The sequence below is a fragment of the Nipponia nippon genome, unplaced genomic scaffold (assembly GCF_047370975.1).
Source record: "Nipponia nippon isolate SJK-2023a ecotype South Korea unplaced genomic scaffold, ASM4737097v1 scaffold_9, whole genome shotgun sequence".
In the NCBI taxonomy this organism is placed as follows: Eukaryota; Metazoa; Chordata; class Aves; order Pelecaniformes; family Threskiornithidae; genus Nipponia; species Nipponia nippon.
Window position 1 is genome coordinate 46,492,155 of NW_028262413.1, and position 22,279 is coordinate 46,514,433.

At 43.4% G+C, this 22,279-nt stretch overlaps 2 protein-coding genes across 10 annotated transcripts in view; one reads left to right on the top strand and one right to left on the bottom strand.

The window, feature by feature from the left end:
* Positions 1–1,979: 1,979 nt before the first annotated feature.
* Positions 1,980–17,132, top strand: SLC24A1 (solute carrier family 24 member 1). Of its 3 annotated transcripts, none has more exons than XM_009470026.2 (9): positions 1,980–2,903; positions 4,721–4,783; positions 5,798–5,906; positions 11,829–11,915; positions 13,766–13,869; positions 14,545–14,745; positions 15,122–15,211; positions 16,067–16,233; positions 16,883–17,132. In XM_009470026.2, exons 1-9 carry the CDS (start codon positions 1,980–1,982, stop codon positions 17,130–17,132), a joined length of 1,995 nt encoding a protein of 664 aa, XP_009468301.1. The 3 variants fall into 3 exon arrangements, with proteins under 3 accessions (XP_009468301.1, XP_087601507.1, XP_087601508.1); XM_087745381.1 differs by having other exon boundaries at positions 13,769–13,869; XM_087745382.1 differs by having other exon boundaries at positions 13,772–13,869.
* A 1,295-nt stretch (positions 17,133–18,427) lies between these two features.
* The window catches only part of DENND4A (DENN domain containing 4A), a 57,987-nt gene continuing 54,135 nt past the window's right edge, over positions 18,428–22,279 (bottom strand). For all 7 annotated transcript variants that reach the window (XM_087743229.1, XM_087743227.1, XM_087743224.1 and 4 more), the window contains one exon: positions 18,428–22,278. In XM_087743229.1, coding sequence (XP_087599355.1) covers positions 22,142–22,278 — 137 coding nt within the window. In that variant the 3' untranslated portion in view covers positions 18,428–22,141. The remainder of the gene's footprint in view (position 22,279) is intronic.

Consider the following 22,279-nt stretch of genomic DNA (forward strand, 5'->3'; position numbering starts at 1 on the left):
CTATACAATACTATTTAATCTTCTTAGGGACTGCAGGTATTAAAATGGATTGGCTATTCCTCCAGTAATATGTCCTTCACACCTGACCCTCTCTTGTATTAGAACTCCGCCAGCAGAGGCATTGTGAAAATGGGATCATTTTCATCTGCCTCTCTCTGCAAGAGCATCTCCCACCTGGCTGTAAAGAAGCTTCCAGCACTACGCTCAACTCTTGGTACTCCTCTTCCTCTTGGACAACATCTTTGGAAGGTAAGCTGTGGAGGTTCGTTTGATTGCTTCAGATCTCTTATGACTGAGACAGTCCGACCAGTGAGAAAGGAGTTGATCAGGAGCTGACCTGCAAGACAACTGCTAAACTTGCAAGACTAGAGAAACAAAGAGGCTGATGGTCAGATATTGTGAAAGGCTGGAGAGCTCTTAGAGTTGATCCTAGCTTTAGATATGTTTCTGCTTGCAAAAGGTCTTTTAAGCAGCTTATTTTGGAGAGGAGAAGCAAAATACAGTGTTTAAATAGAAATGTGTGCATACATCTTCTGTTCCCTCTGTGTCATTCTTTTTATTCTCTTATCTTTGTTAGGAAGGGTTATTTTCTAATAATGTGCAATTTGTTATACGTATTATGCAGTCCTGCCATGTGCATGTTTGTGTTCTTTTTCCATATGAAAAGCAAAGCTTATATCATCTATTTATCTAGGTACTCCCATGACCCTCTATTACTGTTGCCTTAGTGATCCTCCCAACTATTTAAACGAAGATAATAATGCCTGTCTTGCAAGAAATTTAGGCTGATTACTTCACTGGGTGTTATGCAAGAGGGTAAGTGTGTGCTAAGTTGCACGAAGAACTTATCTGAGAATGGCTTACAAAACTGTGATTCACATCCAGCTCGAGAATAACGTTAACATTCCCACTGTGGGGGAAAAAAATAATCCACAAAGAGTGATATTCTAAGGTAAAACATTCAAGCAGTGCCGAAGGGTAACTTCTGTCCAGCCCCAAATAACTGCCTCCATACTGTCACAGCTGCAGGCTCTGTCACTCTGGCATTTACAACTTCTCTCCCTTTCTAAATGCTGCTCAAATAATTATGCAAGATATGCTAATTACCCCCTAATAAAAGGTATGATTACAATTCCACTTTGCCAGTTCTGATTTCTACAGAAAGGCTTGAAAAGATGTAGTCATAGAAACGAATGGATGCTCAGCACGCTCAGTTTTACTAGAACCAAATCTTCCTCGTGCTCTTCTCAAACGGAAAGACAAAAGCTCACCATTGCTTTGTTCGTATTCCGTGGGAGTGCAAGGCTGGAGAGCCATGGAGCAGCGTAGCTGCGAACTATCCAGTAGTTTTCATCCTCCTGTTGATGTGCCTTAGGTGAATAACTGGTCTGTTAGGAGGAAGGTTTTAACAGCATTATCTTGTCTTCAGAGCGTCATCTTTTCTAGCAAGCTAAAAGTAGGTTCCTTGACAGAAGCCATATCCTCTCCTCCTGCAGAACGCTGGCCCAATTGTTAATATTACAGAATAGCAACTGAACTGAAGTAAAAACACAAGCCTTAATAGCTCCTGGATGTGGGCATTAGAGAATCAGAATTCAGCTCAGATTGGACTGCCTCGGCCAGCTCCTCTCTATTAAGCCAAACTTTTGATTATTAATCAGCATAGCCTACAGTCATAAAAAAAAAAAGACTGAATTCTGAACCTAGATCTGCCTTTACTCATTTAAGTCCATTTTTTTTAATTGAAAAATAGAAAAGCTGTCAGTGAAGTAATGCTACCCAAATGGCAGAAAGTTGCAGTACTTTCTTTTTTACACCAGATTTTCTTTTGCAGGATTCTACACTTTGTGTTATGCAGTTTCACTCCTGATGCTTAAGATCAGCTAGAAACTCCAATGGTGGATATAAGCACAAATTGCTGATCAGGAGAGGTCTTCAGTGGCTTCTGGACACGGCTCTGATTTTTGAACCTTTAGGAAATGCATTTACCACGGAGAAGGCGGCTACGACGGAACCGAATCTTTTTCTTGCTTGCCACAGTGCTGGTCCTCTCTCTCTATCAGCTCCAGTTCAGCCCCTCTGCCCTTCCAGCACCACACACAGCACCTCAACCCACGGACCCTGTCAAAGTGACCTCCAGGGACCTCTCCAGCAACAAGACTGCCGTAACAGCCAACCTCACAGCAGCACCCAAAATAAGGCACTGTGTATATGTGGATCCTGAGCCAACTGTGCCCGTCACTGCATCAGTGGATACAACGCCACAGCGAGAAAATGTCAGTGAAAGCTACCCAGACGAAAAGCCACCATACGAGTCCAAAGGAGAATACCCCCAGGACCTATTCAGTGTGGAAGAACGCAGGCAAGGGTGGGTTGTACTTCACATCTTTGGCATGATGTATGTATTTGTGGCCTTGGCCATAGTGTGTGATGAGTATTTTGTCCCTGCTTTGGGAGTGATCACAGAGAAGTTGCAGATCTCTGAAGATGTGGCTGGAGCCACCTTCATGGCAGCAGGTGGATCAGCACCAGAACTCTTCACCTCCCTCATAGGTGTCTTCATCTCACACAGCAATGTGGGCATCGGTACCATTGTGGGCTCAGCAGTGTTTAATATCCTCTTTGTCATTGGCACCTGTGCCCTCTTCTCAAGGGAGATACTCCACCTGACATGGTGGCCCTTATTTAGAGACATCTCATTCTACATTGTAGACTTACTGATGCTCATCCTGTTTTTCCTAGACAGTGTCATTGATTGGTGGGAAAGCCTCCTTTTACTGACTGCCTATGCCACATACGTATTCACTATGAAACAGAACGTGTACCTAGAACAATGGGTGAAGCAGGAGCTGAACAAGAAGCTAAATGCTGTGCAGGCAGCATCAGCAGAGCATATACGGAAGGTTGGTGTCCTTATTGTTCAGAGGGCAAGTTGGAAATAATGCGTTCTAGCGTAAACCACAAAGAAAAATTGCGTCTCCTTCACAAAGTGCATATTCAAACAAAACCTCAGAATACAGGTACTGGTCAATAATTACAGTTATAAAATGACGGAAATGAAATCTAGATAGCAGAGATTCTAAGAAGTTAGAGAACACCACTAAAAGGGAGTTCTACCCTGGCAATTACTAATGATATCAGTTGCAGTCAATTATCCACTTTCAAAGACATGTGCAGGGTTTTGCTCACTTGGTTGTTGTAAAGGAGTTTCAAAAAAAAAAAACCAAAACCAAAAAACCAACCAAACAACCACTTGCAGGAACACATTGTTAGTCTGGGAACATGACTGAACAATTCCGTGTTAAATAGCGTTAAAAAGGCTTCTGGTAAGAGGTGCTGTCCAAGCCTCTTGCAGATGAGAGATGTTGGAGGAGATTCTCTTTTCCCATCCTGAAGCTGGGTGTGTTGCTGGGATGCTGGTGGTATCACTTGTTACCCAGTCTGCAGCACAGAAGGGGATCTGGCAGCCCTTAGCAACCACTGCCACCTCTCCCAGTCAGCATTTGGCAACAAGATGGAAATGCCCAAATCCCTTTTCTGCGCGCTGACCAGAGCTGTGTGTGCTCAGAGATGATTCTGTATGCCGCTGGTGCTCAGACAGGTTGGTGTGTGGCTGTAACAACACGCTCCAGATTTGAGACCAGGGCCCTTCACTCATTGTCTTTTGAAGGAAGAGTTGACAGCTTACACAAAAGCCGTATCTGAAAGCAGCCCCAGAGCCAATTACCCTTTTGGACTAGCAGATCAGGCCAGGACATGGTCTCCAGAACACTTGGGGATTTGTCTTCCTGAGTGTGCCTGTCCACTTCTTCCTCCTCCGTCCCCCCCGAGCTCTCCTACTGCCTCTTTGTCCTCCTGACCTGTGCTACTGCCAACTGTCGAGCAGAGACCATCAGATTTCAAATTGTCCTCTGGCATTCGCACGCTTCACTAGTCAGACATCTGGCACTGGCACTCAAGCATGCCTTGCCCCTTCTGGTCTTGACACTCCACATAATTTAAGGAAAGAAAGGAAGAGGGGTGAGGATAGTTGCAGTGGTGCAGAATTGAGAGTGCTTTTCTTTTCTCCTCCTGGTCTGTCTTTCAGCCAGTGCTCATGGCTGGGAGTCCTAAAAGCTCATGTGTTACATTCCAGTGGGACACATGTGCAAGATATCGCAGCTGTACCATACAACACTGTGGACATCACCAATCATCACAAATTGAATCCAGCCCTTCCGACTGAAGGAAAAAAAGCCCTGCACTTTAAGTTTACAGAGAACTGTCACTAGCATATAGTAGCATGACACAGAGCTGCTGGACCTAACCCTTGGGAAAAATAAATTACCTTTATGGAAAGTAATGCTGATCACTGGAAAAAAAAATACCCCTTTGCACCTTTACTCTGCCTCTGCTGGAAAATGAGTCAGGATACAGATGTTTGGGGCTGAAGTATGGGGCTGCTTATAGCTACAGGAATCAGATGGCAGAGGCCCTTTGGGTCCACCTCCAGGTACCTGCATCATCACTGAGGACCTGTAGGTAGAACTCTGTTTCTCTTGGAAGCCACATGGTTTTAAGGAGAGCATCTGGCTTCGACTCTTTCAGTAGCATCCATGCATAGTCATTCGTATTAGCTGTCCCACTTTCTCACAGACAGTAGCCTAAAGAGCTGTCATTATATCCTGAAAAAGCAGGTGAAGCAGTAGAGGTGTTCAATAATTTTTGTTCTTGCATGCAGAAAAGCAGTGGGGCAGTTGCAGATGATGGAACAAAGAAGCCAGCAGATGGGAGGAAGCTGCAGGTAGGTCTAAGCAGCTTTACAGGGATCTGAAGTCATGGTATTTTGAACCCTTCCCCATGTCAGGTCCTGAATAAAGGTGTCAACTTCTGTGTCAAGAAACCTGGACCGAATCCTACTTTGTGCAAAGAACCTGCCATGCTTGGCACAGTATCCAGAGCTCACTTAAGAGGACACCTGGCTGAGTTGTGTCCTCAAAGCAATTTTTACAAAAATTAAGAGACAGCTCAGGCTTCCCAAGCGGATTTGACTACCCGAGTACTATTCATTCGATGCTTTAAACAGGCATAGAGAAATTCAGAGCATGACTTTTCTTACCTGGTTTCATGGTCAATTTTCCTCCTGAGCTCCCAGAGCAGAGGCTGGTAGGTTCTGTCCTTCCCCGTAGCGAACACTGAAGAGCTCATTCCTCTGCTCCTGGTTAAATTGCTGACCCTTTGTCTTCCCCGTGGCTGGCCAGTCATTGCATGGAGAGGCCTATCTGATGTAGTGGCTGCATACGTATATAAAATAACAGGTGTTACCTTTCTCATGTGGATACTACTTGTCCCTCTATGTGCTTAACCTACCTGTACTAACTAATGTTCAGTCAAAAGCTCGTTAGGACTCTGGTGTTGACTACAAGAACAGAGCACCAGGGCTTTCGAGTTAAGTCAGGACACTTGGCATGACTGTAGGATTACTTTTAGCAGCATATAAATCTACACAGTTATTAACAAGTTTGTGACTAAAAGCACGGCGTGCTTTGATTATTAAAATAACATTGTATTGATGCTGAGCCCGTGTGAGCCCGTTGTGTTTATCTAAGGGCAGGCTGGCCTGCTATATCAAGAGCACGTCTCTTGCTGTGGACAGTCAATGCTGACAGCCATCCTGTGACCGTGAATGCTGAGGCTGCTCCTTGGGTTGGGGAGATCAGCCTCCATATAAACGCATCCCCAAGGTAGAGGCGAACCAACGGTGGAGATGTTTTGAGGAGGAAACTGCTATTGACTGCTGCATTGTACCTTTCCATAGCCTGCATCAGCCCTACAGCGAGGCAGCAGCTCAGCCTCCCTACACAACTCTCAAATGCGCAACACCATCTTCCAGCTCATGATCCACACCCTGGACCCGCTGGCAGGAGGTGAGTGAATGCTCCACGTCTGAGGGACTTGGGTTTGCAGCCCTGGGGAATGCAGCCTTTGTGTGTTGGGGTGTTGGGGATCATCCTTGAAGTGCAGCTCTGAGTATCACAGATAATGTTAGGTGGGGGGAGCTCTGCAACGGTGGGACGTACCCCATCTGATCCCATGGCTAGCAAGGACAAACACCTCACATTTTGGCCCTGCCATATCTACTTTACCTGTGTCAAATTGGTTACTGCTGTGGTGGCAGCTGCTGCTTGAAGGAGGATGAGGGCACGTGAAGCAGCTGCTGTTGCTGGGGTCCGTGCAAGCAGCGGCGGTCACTGCAATCCCCCGTCTTCCACTGACCCTCTGACAGCAGGAGCAGCAAACACGAGTTACAGGCTTCCTCCGACTCATAGCATGTCACATCTTCCTTCCTCTTCTTAGCTCAGACCTCACCGCAGCCTCGGAACAGCAGCACTCCGTGCTGACTACATGTTTGAGAAAGAGCTGCTCAACCCATCAGTCTCATTTATAATGGGAAAATAAAGACGGGGAGAGCTCATTACCTATACACCTCCCCAGCTGTGCATACAGCCCCTCACAAGGCATAAACCTGAAGAAGAGGAAAAAAAGAAGTTAAAACCCTTGAAGAATTATCATTTTGACAGAGGTTAAAGTCCCAGCTGAGATCTAAAACACACAGCAGGTTCCGATTACGATGGTTAAACCAATCCGTATGTGATTTAGACCAACACCGAACACCTCTAAAAGCCCACCTGCAACACTGCAGTATCATCACTGCCATGGTAAACTGTACCCACAGCACTTTGCAGGCAATGGGCCAGCTCCCCGTGGCCAAGGCCTGATCAGCTCAGGACTAAGACGCCTTCTTTTAAACTGCCCAGGGTGCAGAGAAGCCACATCTCCAGACACAGGGTCTTTGTACACAAACTTTTAATGTGTTGCTTTGTATCCACCGTAATACAAACAGAGTGTGCAGGTTCATTTTCCAAGGAATGGTGAAGCATGCTAAAAAAAAGATGTTTTTCAGATTTTCTTTCCTAGCTCAGCACATGCCCTGCCCCTCCACTGCCCTACTTGTTCTAAAGAGATTATCTGTTGTCCATTCAAAGAGAGATTGAAGCTAAGCAGCTCAACACCTCCCGTGTCTATCGCAGAGGTTACAAAAAGGACTCTCCAGATCAAAATCCCAGCTGCACAAACTGATCTAGGGAACAAAGAAGGCTTGATAAGGACAGCAAGACAGATAAGTGTCTGCTTTAATAGATTTTAGTGAAGGCACCCATCATATTACTAACAGCAGCCTAACAAGAGCCAGACTCGTCAGGGTTTGCTCTACTGCCCTTGCCTCCTGTTCCCCCCAAAAGGTGGTATTAGCAGCACTAGAATAAAACCAAAAACTTACAAGAGGACATCCCATTGCCTTTAGCATCAGAAAGTACCAGACCTGCAAGACTGCTGCCCCTCAGAGACCCTCCAGCGCCTTCTCATCCTTCCTGCACCTCTAAATGTCTCTGTGCAGCATCTGCCCAGCCCAGGCCAGCACACACCTCTGGTCCAGGCTGGTGTCCTCAGCTTGGTGAAACCCTGGGACCTCAGTAGGAGTTGTGGGGGCCTGAGGATGCCAACCCAGGCCAAGGAGAGGGCCCCAGCGCTGCCCCAGCCAGCTCAACCCAGAATACACTGCTGGGGGGGTTTCAAGGCAGTTGTAAGCCACTGGCCTTGCTGAAGAGGCTGTTACTGCCACGACTCGTGAATATTGAATCAACGGGGCTGGGGGGGCAGTTCGGATCTTCTCTGAAAGACAGCTTCCCCTCTCGTTTCAGCTACGCAGAATTTGAGTTACTGTCTCAGTATGCAGCAGCCACTAGATGGGAGTGTGACCATAGGTAGTTAAGCAAGTCTAATATTCACACCAGGGATGATGGGAGGATAGGCTATAGGCTTTCCAAAAGGTTGTTATTTCCAAGACCCTTTGCTATAATAACACCACTGAGTTAAGGGCAAAACCTCTGCCCCAGGTACGTGCCTGTTCCACTCAGCACTGCCAGAACAGAGACAGCTCCTTTGAAAGGATAACGCTAGAGAAAGTTACTGAGATTACAACAGCACAGTGCTCAAAATCAAGGCACCAGTGTCCCAGGTGCTGTGTATCTCGTAGGAGACACTCCTTACCCTGATAAATTCATACCTAAAGAAAAAGGAGTCTGGAGAAAAGGAATCATTTATGAATAGACTGAGAAACTTAAGTGCCTGGAGGATCTTGGCCAAAAAAATGAAGCGACTTCCCCAGGATGACTCTGAAAAAGGATTTGGTCCCGCCAAGGCATATCAGGGCTGCCAGCTCAGCCTCTGCGTTAACAGCTCTGCAGCCCGTTGGTACCCTCAGGACGGCTGGGTGCCTGGCTCCCACGGATCACCCACAAAGTCCTTCTCTTCGCAGCGCGTGCAGCACTGGCTGTGCCAGACACATTTCTGTAATTAGGCTGCAACAGAAAAGATGATCCCAAAGCAATTTATCTTTCCTCAAGGGTCCTTGTTCCTTCTTGCCAATGCCTGTAGCATCAGCACTCAGAGGCTGTGGTAAAGAACACTCTACAAAAGAAATAGGTTACTGACTATTGCTCAGCAGTTCCTAACTTAATCTACTGAAATTAGGATCTCTGTAGGGTTTCCTTCTTTCTGCTGCAGTTGCATTTTATTTGGGCAGCCCAGAAGCGGTTTCAGGGCAGGAAGGGTCCAAAATGTGGAAAAACTGCCAGCACTGGGCCTCCAAAACCAACTTCCAGAGGCAGAGATCTTAGAAATAAAGTAGAAGTCTGAAATACAAACTGTTTCACTGTTTCTAATGCAACACCTCTTGTGTGAAAAAAAAAAATTCCCATTTGAACAGTGGATTAAGTTCAGAATATCTGTTTTTTCTTTTTGTATTAGGAAGGGATCATTACTTAAGTCCTTTTCTCTGTCTGCAGGAGACCAGGTGTTTTACTTCAGAAGTTCTAACATTTACATTGCATCCTGAATTACATTTTTGATAGAAGCTTTGATTTTCAAACTGCCTTTTTTTTTTTTTTTTAATGAGGAATTTCTAGCAACTTTGGTCTTTTCCCCACTTTCTCTGAAAGCATGTAGAAGCAGAGCATGAGATCTTTTCAAGACCTTCCAGCTAGACACCAGAGGGAACTGTTGGGGAATTAAAGGAAACAAGGATTTTGGAAAAACTGAGAAACCCTCTCATTTCTGAACCTCCAGTCTTACCATCGGATTATTCTTTAAATTCTAGTCATACAGGCAAGAAAACAGAAGCCTGCTTTTACTTTTGAATGAAGAAAAAGGCTCCAGCAGCAAGGTTATCATCAGAGCTGTCTACTGTCAGTATGCCCCAGTTAACAAGCTAATGATTTTGGAAATTAGACCAGAATAGAGCAGCAGGCAGTGTGGCAAGCTGGAGCTGAGCTAGAAGACTGAAGGCAGCTACAGTTTCTCCTTGCTTCATTAGCATTCAGTCACTTGTTTTAAGAGAATCATGATACCAAGGGGTAAAAGGAGTCATGAGATTTCTTTTACGTCTGCTTTTAGACAGCAGCATCCCCAAATCCTCCAGGTTCATGCCAAATTTTAAAGAAAAAAGTTCTTCCTGCTGTTCATGTTGTAAGTTAGTCCTGTTAGATTAAATATTAGAGCCCAAGTATTAATGAAACATAAGAGCCAAACTCAGAAGCTCAGTTTCCACCTTAAGTTCAGCCTGGACGCTGTCAATCCATAGGATGGGAATCTTCCTGAAGAGCATCTCAGGGCCCCTGGACACAGGCACGTCCCGAGCGAGGGGCTCTCAGACCGGGGCAGAATTACTGTCAGTGAACGCCCCAGGGGACCGCGGTCCTCACTGGGGACTGAGCCCACAGGGCTGCGGAGCGCCGGCAAAGGCCCCTGGCTGCTGAAACAGCCAGCACACTGCCCGGCTCAGCTAATCCCCAGCCTAGCAGGGACTGAGCTGACAGGTATCCTTCCTCCCCATGCTGACCTGCAGATCTGGCCAGCTTACAGCCAGCTCTTCCTCCAGTCTCAGTCCATCCTGCGTGACATGTGTGTCAGAGGAATTAACGACTTTTTAAATGAGGCTGATCTCATGAGGACTGGATAGTGGCCTGGACCTAATCTGGTTAGCCTGACAGAGAGATGCTCACAGGCTCCGCTCGGGTCGGTGCTCACAGCCTGCAGCCTAGGTGAGGGCAGAAAGCCAGGAGCTTGAATTTTTATAATCTCTTTCAGGCTGAGCCTGACCGCCCTGACCCCGCTGACAGAAGCTTTTGCAACAGCTTCTGGGAAAAGCTGAACAGAAAGATGCGTTGCCCAGTGGTTAGAGGAGACCGGGAGCAAAAAGTCACCTCTTCGTTGCCTTGTGCCGATGGGTACGCTTGTGCTTACCATCAGTAGAGGGAGAACGAAGCCAAGTGCTTCACATCCCCTCTGGTAGGCTTCAATACTGACAAGGAGCATGGAAGAATCAGGCTCTTTAGTCCCAGCCAGCCTTTCAAAGGAGAAGAGCTCGTCGTTTCATCTCTGTCCAGCCATTCCAGTGTTCAGTGGAAATCCCAATCGGTGAAAAATGTTTCTGTCAGATGGCAACAGGAATCGCACCAGAACAGGACTTGTCCCCAGAAGCCTTAATGTCTGAACCAGTTCCAGTTATTGGGCGTATACCACAGTCTACTGATTTTCACGAGGTTCAGCTCAGAACGGTAGATCTGCCTGCGTGGCTCAGGGACTGGGACCCGCTACTTCTATTAACTCGGTATCACGGTGACGAATAAAGTGGCAGAGCCCTGCCCTTGAGGCAAATGACAACAGCACGTTCTGGTTGCACAGTCAAGAGTACAGTAGATTAAGTCAGCCTGATAAAACTTTCAGAGGAAATTAATTTACAGCCCTGCACACAAGCCAAGCATAGCATGGCCAATTTCTTGTGACTACTGTCCATGTGCAGACCCTGCAACCCTCAGCTTAGTCATCGGGTAGGCAGCTCAACAGAGGATATAGATTATAGCAAAATGAGGCTTTTCTTTCAGCCAATGACTTGCTCATTTTCAGCGAGAGTAGGAGTTAAGATATTTGAGCACAACACCTAACTGTGGAGACACACGCAGAGTTTCACAGTTCCCTGTAAAACAGTAATAAAGCAGCTCAGCAGAGCAGAGCACTGTTCACAGCAGAAGAAGTCCTCAGCAGTCCCAGGCATAAAGTGCTGGACACTGCACAGGTGAAGATGCTCTCTTGGGTGGCCTGGACCATGTTGAACCTGGATACCAGGAATTTAGATCAACTCCAGCAGAGGAGACACTTGCGTATACTTAGAGAAATCAATCGTTTTCCAGATAACTGGAACATAAAAGGGTTTTATTTTTCCTTACCATCAGGTTGCCAGGCTGCAAGCAGCACCTTCAACAGCCTCTTCAACAGCCACGTGGCAGAAGGAATGTGTCATTTCTAGCTTGGACATAATCTAGCCTGAAAAAAATCAGCAGTCCTTTGGGACCAAAATGATATTGCGTCAAAACTCCTCCTCTATTCTTTCTGCAATTGCTTCCTATGAAGTATAGATATTCCCTGTATTACTGAACTGGAAAGGATTTCTCTTCCCTCTAGATGCTCTTTTAAGTATGAAAGTATTGGTCACCTATCAAATGGCTGGCATAATTGCCATAGTACTAAGCATTTAAATATAACAGCTATGATCAACTAGCAGCAGCCAAAACCTAGGGCCACAGCCAGAAAGACAACTCACAAGTCAGCGTTGACTGCAATTCCGGCAAGAAGAAAGGGGCACGAGAGTGCGCGCGTGCTGGGGGGAGGCAGGTAAAGGGGGGCTTCGCACAGCTGACCGCCGCTGATGAACGCATCCTTCTCATCCACAGCAAAATTTAAAGACAGGGTTGACATCCTGAGCAACATCGCCAAGGTCAAAGCAGAGAGTCTGGCTGGACAAGGATCAAAAGCAGAAGGTGAGTGCAAGAAGAGTCAGTGCTGTTTGCCTTGTTTTGCACTGCAATCCCTCAACTTCCCAGCACTCAACACCCAAGGGCTGGTAAAGAAACACCACGGTCTAACACAATTTTTCTGTTATTACTGGTCACAGATGGCTGCTATAATAATGCAGCAGAAATCAATCGATGTATGCTAACAGTGGGCAATAAAAGCCATCCCCACAGGAGTCTAGGAGCGGTTGGTGAAATAGCATCCAGAAAGTGCAAATTGCAACCAGAAGGGTGGAAGATGGGAAATCAGAGCATTACAGACAGCAGTTGGGTGCTGTGCTGGTTTTTGGTAGACCCTGCAAATAAGGTGCTCGTTAAAACAAAGTACCTTCATTTTAGCTTGGAAATTTGGCACTCTTGCAGAAGAGCATGAAAGATTCCTCCACAGAGAAAAGCTGCACTGGCTTTGTCTGTAACAATTCCGAGGGTCTGCGCACCCTCCTTTTTAATAGTTTTTGCTCTTTCTATGTCACTACCGACACCCAGGCTTTCTGCACCGATCCAGAGGCAGCAGCTGGCCTGTGCTACAGCACGGGCCTGTGCCGTCAGCGAGGCTGGAGGTTTTGCCAAACAAGCAAATTTTTACGTGGAAGGTCCCGCCTCCACAAGCGCCCTGCTGCAGTACAGCAGGCACCCGAGCACCTCACAACATCGAGCCTCACCTCTGTGAATGAGACCAAACTCGAGGAAAATACTGTTTAAGAAACAAGTAAATTCTCGGTGTGAGTTGCCAACACCACACTGACTTCACTGAACTACGAATTTTCACCCCATGAGATGTTCCACAAACTTTGTTGGTGCGTAGATAGAGCTGTGCACATTCCAAAAGCATTATTGCTTTGTCTCCCACTTTGGGCTGAAAGCATCCCAGGTGAACTCTTTTAAGGCCTGGTTTCAGACATCCCAAATGGCACTCACTGAAAACATACGTTTCTGAAAATCTCCCCTCTAGGCTTGCTCCCTAGTGCCGCCGTGAGGCACTGTACTGGACCAGCTTACCCAGTTCAGGATAAGATACCCTATAATGCCCCATCCCAGTACATTTCATGGCATAACATGATCCTACTGACTTAACAGCCTTGTCTATATGGAGGGGATCCCTTAACCTGAATTGCAGCAGTCTGAAAAGGGCCCTTGCTGTGACCAGGCAGAAAGCCAAGCGTTTTCTCTCACCTCTGCTCTGTGTTTTCCCTATTTCTGCACTATTCTGTGCCGCGGTTTCTGTGTTCCTCTTGGCTACGCAGGTTAACACAGGAACAGCACAGAGGACATGGCAGTTATTTCCTTGTATGTGTCAGCACTCTCTTATTTGCATTTAAATACCTACCAAATGATTAGGGATTGAAGTCTGGCAGCACCTAACAGTCGTTTCTCAGAAGCCTCGAAGAATATCGGTTCCCTGGAGAATGTCATGCTCTACTAGAAAAAAAGGGGAAGCAAAGCTTTACATCCTTTCTGGCTTTTAAGGATGGCTTTAATAAGATCTTCAGAATCCGGACTGAAACCAAGAAACACTCATCAGTTGTAGATCAGATAATCTGCATTTCCCTGTTGTTACGCAAGTGCTACTTACAGCAGTTTCAGACAGGTCATAGGAGCATCAAGGTATCATTCTGCACCAGGTGGGCCAGATTCTGCCTGGCTTTTACTACTCACAATCCACAGAAGACAAACAGAAAACCTAAGCAATCAGGCTGCTTTTAACATGAAAGGCCACACGTTTCTGTAGGAAGCTCAAACCTCCCTGCTGATGAAGGGGAAGGTGGCTACCTGATGCTACCATGACTGAAACCAGTATCCCTTCTTACCACCTTTAGCAGAAGAGGAAAAGAAGGCACCGAGCACCGTTCAGGTAACTCCTGCCAGTGATTCTGAACCCAGCAAGGACAAACAGAAGACAGATGCACCGCAAGATGGACAGGTATTGAAATAAGTATCATAGGCAATAAGCACTCAGTCCAGACCAAAATTCATGTGTGCTTTCCTTCTTACCTCTCCAGAGCTTTTGGGGCAGGACCCAACCCATTTCCCACAACTGGCAACTATAAATAGACTGTGTGTGTAGTGATGAGATATATCAAGGTGTTAGCTGAAACATTTTGGCTTACAAACACAAATCAAGTCCAAAATATGACACTAAGTGCTACTGTGTAGTATTTTCTCCTCAAATGACTCTTCCGAGATCAGAGGGCTACTCCAACATACGGGAAGATACGAGTATCTGCCTGTCCCGTGTTCCTCAGTACACGTTCCTGTTTTGTTTCCCTAATCCCTCCTTTCAGTTGCTGTAATTTGGCTGTTCTGATGAGGAAAGGTTTTCAAAGAGACAGTAAATGTTTCATTTGTGTCAAAACCCCATCTTAAAAGTTGGTTCTAGTTAACCGATACAAATTAATTAATAACACGCAGGCACTGAGATAGGGTATGCCTGGATTTTGTCCCACAATAGCAAGATGTGGGCTGTGGCTACCCTCAGCCATGTTACAAACGTGACCTCTGCCAAGGCACGGCCCTGGTGAATAAATGCTGTGCAGCTCCTCGTTAGTGTGGAAACACATTGGCTTTTTTTTTTTTTTTTCTTTTTTCTGATCTGCAGCCCTCTTCAGACAGCGATACCTCAGAAGACAGCAGCTCTGGGAGTGAGGAAGACAGCGATGATGACAGCACAGATGATGACGAAAACGACGAGCCATTATCTCTTGAATGGCCAGAAACTAGGAAAAAACAAGCAATTTACCTTTTCCTCTTTCCCATTGTCTTCCCTCTCTGGAGCACTATGCCTGACGTTAGAAACCCAGTAAGAATCTATCTTCCTCCTGCCACTGGGTTCATTAACTGAACTATAGATTTCCTCTCGGCAAGAAAACCAGTTAGGTTTTTCCATGTCTAGAGTCTTTGCAGACTTGGAGTGCTGTTCATGCTGCAGGGAGTGGGACAGGAGCCCCAGCTGCAGCGTAGCGTAGTTCCAGAGACTTAGTTTAATAAACCATAAAAGACTAGCAACTCCTGGTCATCTAATCAAGCTGACAAAAACCAAATACAATTAGAGACACCAGGATCCATGTTAAAGCAATTGATTGCAGTGAGGTGTTTCAGGTGAATAATTTTCATTGGGGATTGTTAACTTTCCTGAAAGTTCTCCATGTTTTTCTTTTCAAACTTGATTTCAACAGGACTCCAAAAAATTCTTTGTCTTCACGTTTTTTGGATCCATCATCTGGATTGCTGTGTTCTCTTACCTCATGGTGTGGTGGGCTCACCAGGTGAGGGGCTCATTTTCTCTCTGCAAATAAGACCATTTCAGCACACGTAGATGGAGAGAGAGGGAACAGTGTCACGGTGGCATTTTATCTGATGAATTACAGCTGCAGTCATCCATCAAAACAGTAGAAACTTTGTTTTGTTAGAAGCCAAAAGGGAATTTTCAATTTCATTCTTTTCGATTTGACAAAGAATCATTCTTTTTCGAGAGCTTCCAAGGGAATTTGTGTATCAGTGAAGGGAAAAGTGCTGTCAAGATTTATCTTAATACTGCCTTTTCATTGATGAATGCTTCTGTGCAGAACATAATTATCCCTTACCTAATTAACATTCTAGGAAAACACAGGTTCTGATTCTGGAAGATGCTAAATGATCTCAACGCCCATTGCCTTAATGTTCACCTGGTATTCTGGGAAATAATACTTCACATCTTGTAGAATCAGACCTGCAATTTGTATTTAGCGATGCATTGCACATTGACAGTGTAGTTGATCAAGCCATAAATCCAAAGACTGTCATTTCCCAAAGCTCTCGGATCGTACACAGCTGATGTTAAATCTGGAGAGGGGAAGGTGGAAGGCATCCAGAGGAGGTGAGCTTAGGACAGGACCTGACTTCACCTTGCTTAGTCTTGGCAAGACTGTGATCGGATGCCCTATGCTATAGAGCGCATCTGAGACCAACATACACTATGGAATTTAACGTCTTAGCCTATAAAGCAGAAAAACCCTACCATGTTTAAGGGGATTAAAATACTTTAACTCAAACATGGCACAAAACCTAAAAGGCTGCACAGAGCAATTAAATTCCAGGTTCCAAAACTAACAGAGCTACCCGACTTTCTTCCTGTTTATTAGGTTGGTGAAACAATTGGGATATCAGAGGAAATTATGGGGTTAACCATACTGGCAGCAGGAACATCAATCCCTGACCTTATCACCAGCGTCATCGTTGCACGGAAAGGCTTAGGCGACATGGCTGTCTCCAGTTCCGTCGGCAGCAATATCTTCGATATCACTGTTGGGTGAGTAGTAGTTCAATGCAAAAAGATTCATTTCTTCTGCAATACAAAGCTAGCTGTTTTTATTCCTAACACGGTCTTAATTAATTTCATTTTAGCTGTAATTAAATGAAGGGCAGCTGGGCAACCAGTTACTTTTTTTTTTTTTTTGTAAAACCTAACCCAGCCAGGAAAGACAGATTTTTGTAACTTAGTCCACCATCTTCACCTAATTCTGTATCAACAGAAAATTATTGATATTTCAAGACAAAAATGCAACAAATCTTTGGCTAACACCAAAGAGTTACAGACAGGCTACTTATCCAGTCACTCGGACATTCAGATCCTATGCAATGAAGGCTCAGTATCTGTGCCTGTATCTCTCAAAAGTAAAGCATCAGGACTTATTTCTTTATTATAGCATGCTGAGACAATTAATTCACAGGTATTATTTTAAAAACCCTTTTAGATTCTTGAATTGCATTATGATAGTGCAAGTATTATCCAAATGCAATTTTTGACACGAACAACATCAAATTTAGATTTATGCTGAGTTATACTGAATGCAATCATGCATTTTTTTCTGTAACAGTTTAGGAAAATTGCTTAGTTATGATGCAGAAAATGAACTGCCTCAAAACATTTATTTCAATTATTTTTCCTTTACTTGCAGTTTGCCAGTTCCTTGGTTCCTTTATTCCGTCTTCAACGGGCTCAGTCCAGTTGCAGTCAGTAGCAATGGTTTGTTTTGTGCAATTGTTCTCCTTTTTCTCATGCTCCTGTTTGTGATTATCTCGATTGCTGCATGTAAATGGAAAATGAACAAACTGCTGGGGCTCACTATGTTTGCTCTTTACTTTGTATTTTTGATCATCAGCGTGATGTTAGAAGACAAGATAATATCCTGCCCAGTATCTGTATGACATTTGGACACTTCAAGATGTATATAAGCATCCATCAAAATCCAAAGGGGTTTAAGGTAGCAATTGTTCTACTGGAAAAAGCAATCAGAATTATAACAAACTTACTGAGAATAAAATATCTTTAACATACTAAAAAAAAAAAAAAATCTCAAGCGGTATGTCAGCCTCTACTGTTTTTCTTTAGGATCAAAAAAGATCAGATAATGAAGTGACCCATATCAAACCCCATACATGTTTAGGCATTCGTGGAAAGGCTGATACGATATAGATGCATGAAGTTTTCAGTATGACTGATCCCCTCAAGCTAACGGGGCTGATTTTCAGCACAGAATATTTACTCATTACAGAAATATTTTCAGGAACACACTCTAAATTACTTAAACTGCTCAAACTCACGGAAATCAATGAACTTCACTTCAGTGGGAACAGAATCGGACCTCAGTGGCTTGCCTTTACAGAGCTACTCTGCTTAACATCATTGTGCGGACACACACTCTGCATCGCAGAAGTGAACTCCCTCAGATTGGATACGAGCACTGAGCACAGCGGCTCCCAAGGTCTGCGCTGCAGCTCGTTTGCTGCGACTTCCCTACGCAGAGGTAGTTTTCATCTTTCCAGTGAATGCCACTATAAAGCATCCACAACTGGTCCTCTGCACATACCTCCAGGGAAGCGTACACAGAACACGCGGTGCGCTTCGGGGGAAATGCTTTTTGCTGGCCCTCTGAACGCTGTGGGAGGTGGAATAGTGAGGTTTTCAAGGAAAAAGCGAAGCAGTAAGACTTTATTTCTGCATGTAGCAGACCACAGCGTTTGAGAGCTGCAGAGCAATCCTGAAAGCTAGCCATATGGCTCCTTCTCAATCCACATCTGATCTTGCAATACAATCCCTAAAATTTACGGTAAGCGCCACCATACAAGTGTGATGTCATATGGATTTACATCTTACTGTAACAAGACTAAACGGATCTGGGGCTAAAATACCACAGTACTGCTAATAAAAACTAAAACCAGGAATCAGAAATACTACAAGAAGAAGTTGAACTGCTTGAGTTTTGTTTTCATCCTGACACTAATCTCTGAAACGTTCCGATTATTGCATCCGGCACTAATTCCTGTTGTTAGCACCGTCTTCTACATAACCACTATGAAAAAATGCCACTGACATCAACTATCAACAAACCTGAAAGGTTTATTGTTAACAATGCCGCATGTGAGCAAACAACGTAGTTAAGAGTTGCAGACATTTCTGTCATTCTAATCCACCTAATAAAATGTTCATGAAAATAACCAGAAATATTTTAAGCTTTTTATTGACTCACTGTAAAACTTTTTTTGGATGAGACGGAAAAAAACTTAACATTGTGAACATTGACTTGCATATTTTAAAGGAACTACAAACAAAAGCAAACATCCAACATACTGTTTTTTGGTAAATAAAATTTAAACATTACATATTTACAAATCTACAACCATTCGTTTAAAAAGTGCTGCTTGCAGGCTAACAAAGTACCATTTTTAAACCCCAGTGAGATAATATCCAGAAATACCCCTCTCTATTATTACTATTTGCATCTCCCCTTTGTTATACAAAGATTTTTACATGCAGGAATTTTCTCTTTCTTGGGGTACAAATCATTAAATTTGCCAGTGGAAGTCTAATTCATCAGGCTGTAACTGTACCAACAGCAAACCTTCTCAGAATGGGAAACAGTTAGCAGTGTCAGAGAAACAGCACAATTTCTATTCACATTTCAGTATTTCATCTCCAATAATTATTCCAGTGGAACCATAAGTAAAGCAAAATATATATATTGCACTGCAAATGTAAAACCTTTGTTTAAGGTTCTTGACATTAGCATTATTTAGCACACAAAAGGAGAAAATTCAGTTCATACAAAATTTTAAATTGAAAATATGTCTCAAATATTTTACTTATCCATCTTTGCGGTATTGGAAAATATACTCAAATTGCTTTTCTAATAAAGGACAGTGAGATCTGAAAACTGTTTCAACATTGAATTGTATGATGCTTAAAAATTATCCGCCTCAGGACCTACATTTTGAACATTAGGACTTGAATGAGGAACATTTCCCAGTTAAAGTATATCACTATTCCAACTATGTTTTATTATAGTATTTCTACAGTGGACTGACTTGCAACAGACTTTATAAAACAATTCATTAAGTATAATGATTTCAGTTGATGAACGACTCCATGATATCGTAATTTAAAAGCACACCCAAATAAACATCAGCAATGCTTAAGGAGTGCCACTCTGAGGATGCAAGAACACAGTAAGATTGTTTGTCCGAAGGATGCGTATACAATCCTTCCCGTGGTACAGTATATACTCCTCCGATAATACTGGCAGGACTGTTGGGTTTTGAGTGAAGTGGCAAACTTGCTGGCTTTGTAAGTCTGAAGACAGTTGGAAATACTTACAACTAAGCTGGGACTAGAACGGAGGAAGTGGGCCACGTATTACAAGGGTTGCATCTATTCCTGTGCTAGCAGACACAGTTGCAGTGTTATGTCCTAGGAAGTGAGAGGTGGTTAGAGACCAGGCTCAGTCGCTTCTGCCAGACTAAAATAGGAAGTGTGAAGCTTGCTTCATAGCTCAGTACCTCTAACACACCACAGCAGCTCTGGAAAAAGCACTTGCCCTCCTTCATGGCTTGAAGGTCCTATAAAACAGTGGCTGCCCCAAGTGGTAAATGACGTGGGAAACAGAACTGCCAAGAGCTAGGAACACTACCTTATACACAGCACGAACGTGTATGAGTTTATATATACTGTATGCAACTTTTACTTGGTAAATACAGTGTACCTACTGTACAGAGCAGAGCATACATGCACACTAATAGGTACTTACAATGAATATGTTAAAAAATAACTTGGTGTTTCTCACAATAGTTCAGAAGAATAAGGGGGGTATGTATCCACCCTACACTGATACTCTTCATCTACCTGGGTTAAAAAAAGTAGTTATATTTCATGCATGAGGAATACTTTACAAGCATGACAGTACAAAAGAGAGCATCCCAAATTGTTAAAATAAATTAAATGTGAAAAATGTTGGTAAGTGTAGCATTGCTAGCTCCACCTCAGGGTGGGGGGTACAACTTCAAAAAGGTCAGCTACGTAATTAGCAGCAAATTAGAGAAGAGGTATTACCCAATGAAAGCTATATCCAACAAGACTGCATCTTGCAATTATCATCAGCATATACCTGCAGCTCTACAAATTTTAAATCCTTTCTCCTTAGGGCAGCATCTTCTTACTACTTTACAGAGGTCTGGGAGGAGGTTACATAGAGCTTCATAGCAGCATTACTTCTCATGTAAGTCTCTAAGAGGCTCACTCTATTTCATTTAATAAAGTAAATGTGAGCTTTAAAGTTTATCTCCTTTCTGCCTAACTAAATATTGCTGTATTATTACACTTGCAAACTAAAGAGATTTTTAAAAATACCTGCTGGTCAGCAGACTGAAATATAAAATCTAATGTAACAGCTGAATATTTAGAAGCATTGTAACAGCAACAACTAAAAGAAATTAGAATTGGAAAACCATTAAGATTACTTAAAATAAAGCTATTTGTTAAAGCACGGTTTAATTTGTTTAGGGTGTTTTATACAATTCAATGTCTGTTTTCCCACCTCCATACAGGACTTCTGATATTTTCTCTGTAGCCTACCTTCTGGTGAGGAGTTGCTATGTGACTGAGAGCACAGAACACTTTTTTAAATCTCTGGAACAAGAAAACATGAGCCAAAAGCCATGACTCCACCACAAGGACTGACACAGCGTTTTTCTTCACAGAAAAAAAAAAAAAAAAAAGTTGTTTTGCCTGTGAAATAGAGACCAAATACCCCAAGTACGTTTAACTATGCACAATATGCCCTAATAAGTTACATTCCCTATATATTCCCCGTAGCAAGTTTGCTGTATCTACTTTAGTTAAGAGCTTTGGATTAGCATTATGTACGTGCCATATTTAGTGTGTTTCAAACACATCCATCAAGACTCTGAACACCGCCTGTTTGTAAAGAACTTCTTGCAGGCTGTCATTTGCTTTCTATTACATCTGTAATGAGGTCACATTAACAAATGCCAACAGCTGAGATGTACTGACTCCATAACATAATCCTTAGGACTCTTCAATATGCTTTCTCGTTACTAGGGAGTGGGAAGCGAAGGGAACAGGAGAGGAAGAGGAGATTTCGACAGAAGTGTTTTACAGAGACATCAGTGTGTTCATTAGTAGAGTTTTACAGATGTTTACCACATCTTCCTTCAATTGCTGTGGTACACGTTTTCCACGTGTGCATGAGAGAAATCCTGTATCTAGAGTACTGTCTAGGTGAAGGTTAATCTTTTCTACTCTGCTTTAAAAACAAACCACTCTTCAAAAAGTAACCAGACAAGTTACTATAAATAGCAGTATACTGCAAAAACAAACAAAAAAAAAATAAGCACTGTATTGCTTATGCAGCAAGTCCATTTAAAATTCACTCCAGTAATTTAAAAAAATTAAAAAAATATCAACTTACTATAAACAATTTAAAATATGTATAATACAACTTTGTATGCTCTTCATAACATCATGAATATTCTATGTAAACAATAGATTTTGAAGAATTTACTTCGCTCACATTAGTTTCAGTGCATTGTTTCTGTCCACCTGTTAGTTAATTTTTTTTTTTTTTTTTTTAAGAAGGGAACTGTAATATGTTGTCCCAAGTTAAAGAACTGATTTTGTTTAGAATCTTCCTTTCTACACATTGATTTGCAGAAAGGACAAGGGACAGGGAAAAAATATTTGGCCCGTTTTTCACTCTGTCCATTTCCACAACTGTAGATAGGCCTTATTTTTCCAAGGCCTTCTGCCGTAGTACATTCGTACATGCGTTCTTAAACACTGAAGACTGAGATGTTCCTTGTGACTGAAGTGGTTATTTTACACAGGTATACATCATCGATATCGCCTCTTTATCTAGGTATATTTAAAGATATGGTTCTCCAAAAATCTTTCTGCATTCCGTCACTCCAGTACTTGGTGGTCTATCACAGTTATGAGTATTCTTCACTTGATTAGCTGTGAGACGATCATAGGCCATTTTGTACTCTCTGTCAAAAGCATC

What these genes read in the sequence shown, in the direction of transcription:
- SLC24A1 (XM_009470026.2), top strand. Translation starts at nt 1,980, where the DNA reads ATGCATTTACCACGGAGAAGGCGGCTACGACGGAACCGAATCTTTTTC. An exon ending in CAGATGGGAGGAAGCTGCAG is followed by an intron (nt 4,784 to 5,797) that starts GTAGGTCTAAGC and finishes ACCTTTCCATAG; the next exon opens with CCTGCATCAGCCCTACAGCG. An exon ending in TGGTGTGGTGGGCTCACCAG is followed by an intron (nt 15,212 to 16,066) that starts GTGAGGGGCTCA and finishes CCTGTTTATTAG; the next exon opens with GTTGGTGAAACAATTGGGAT.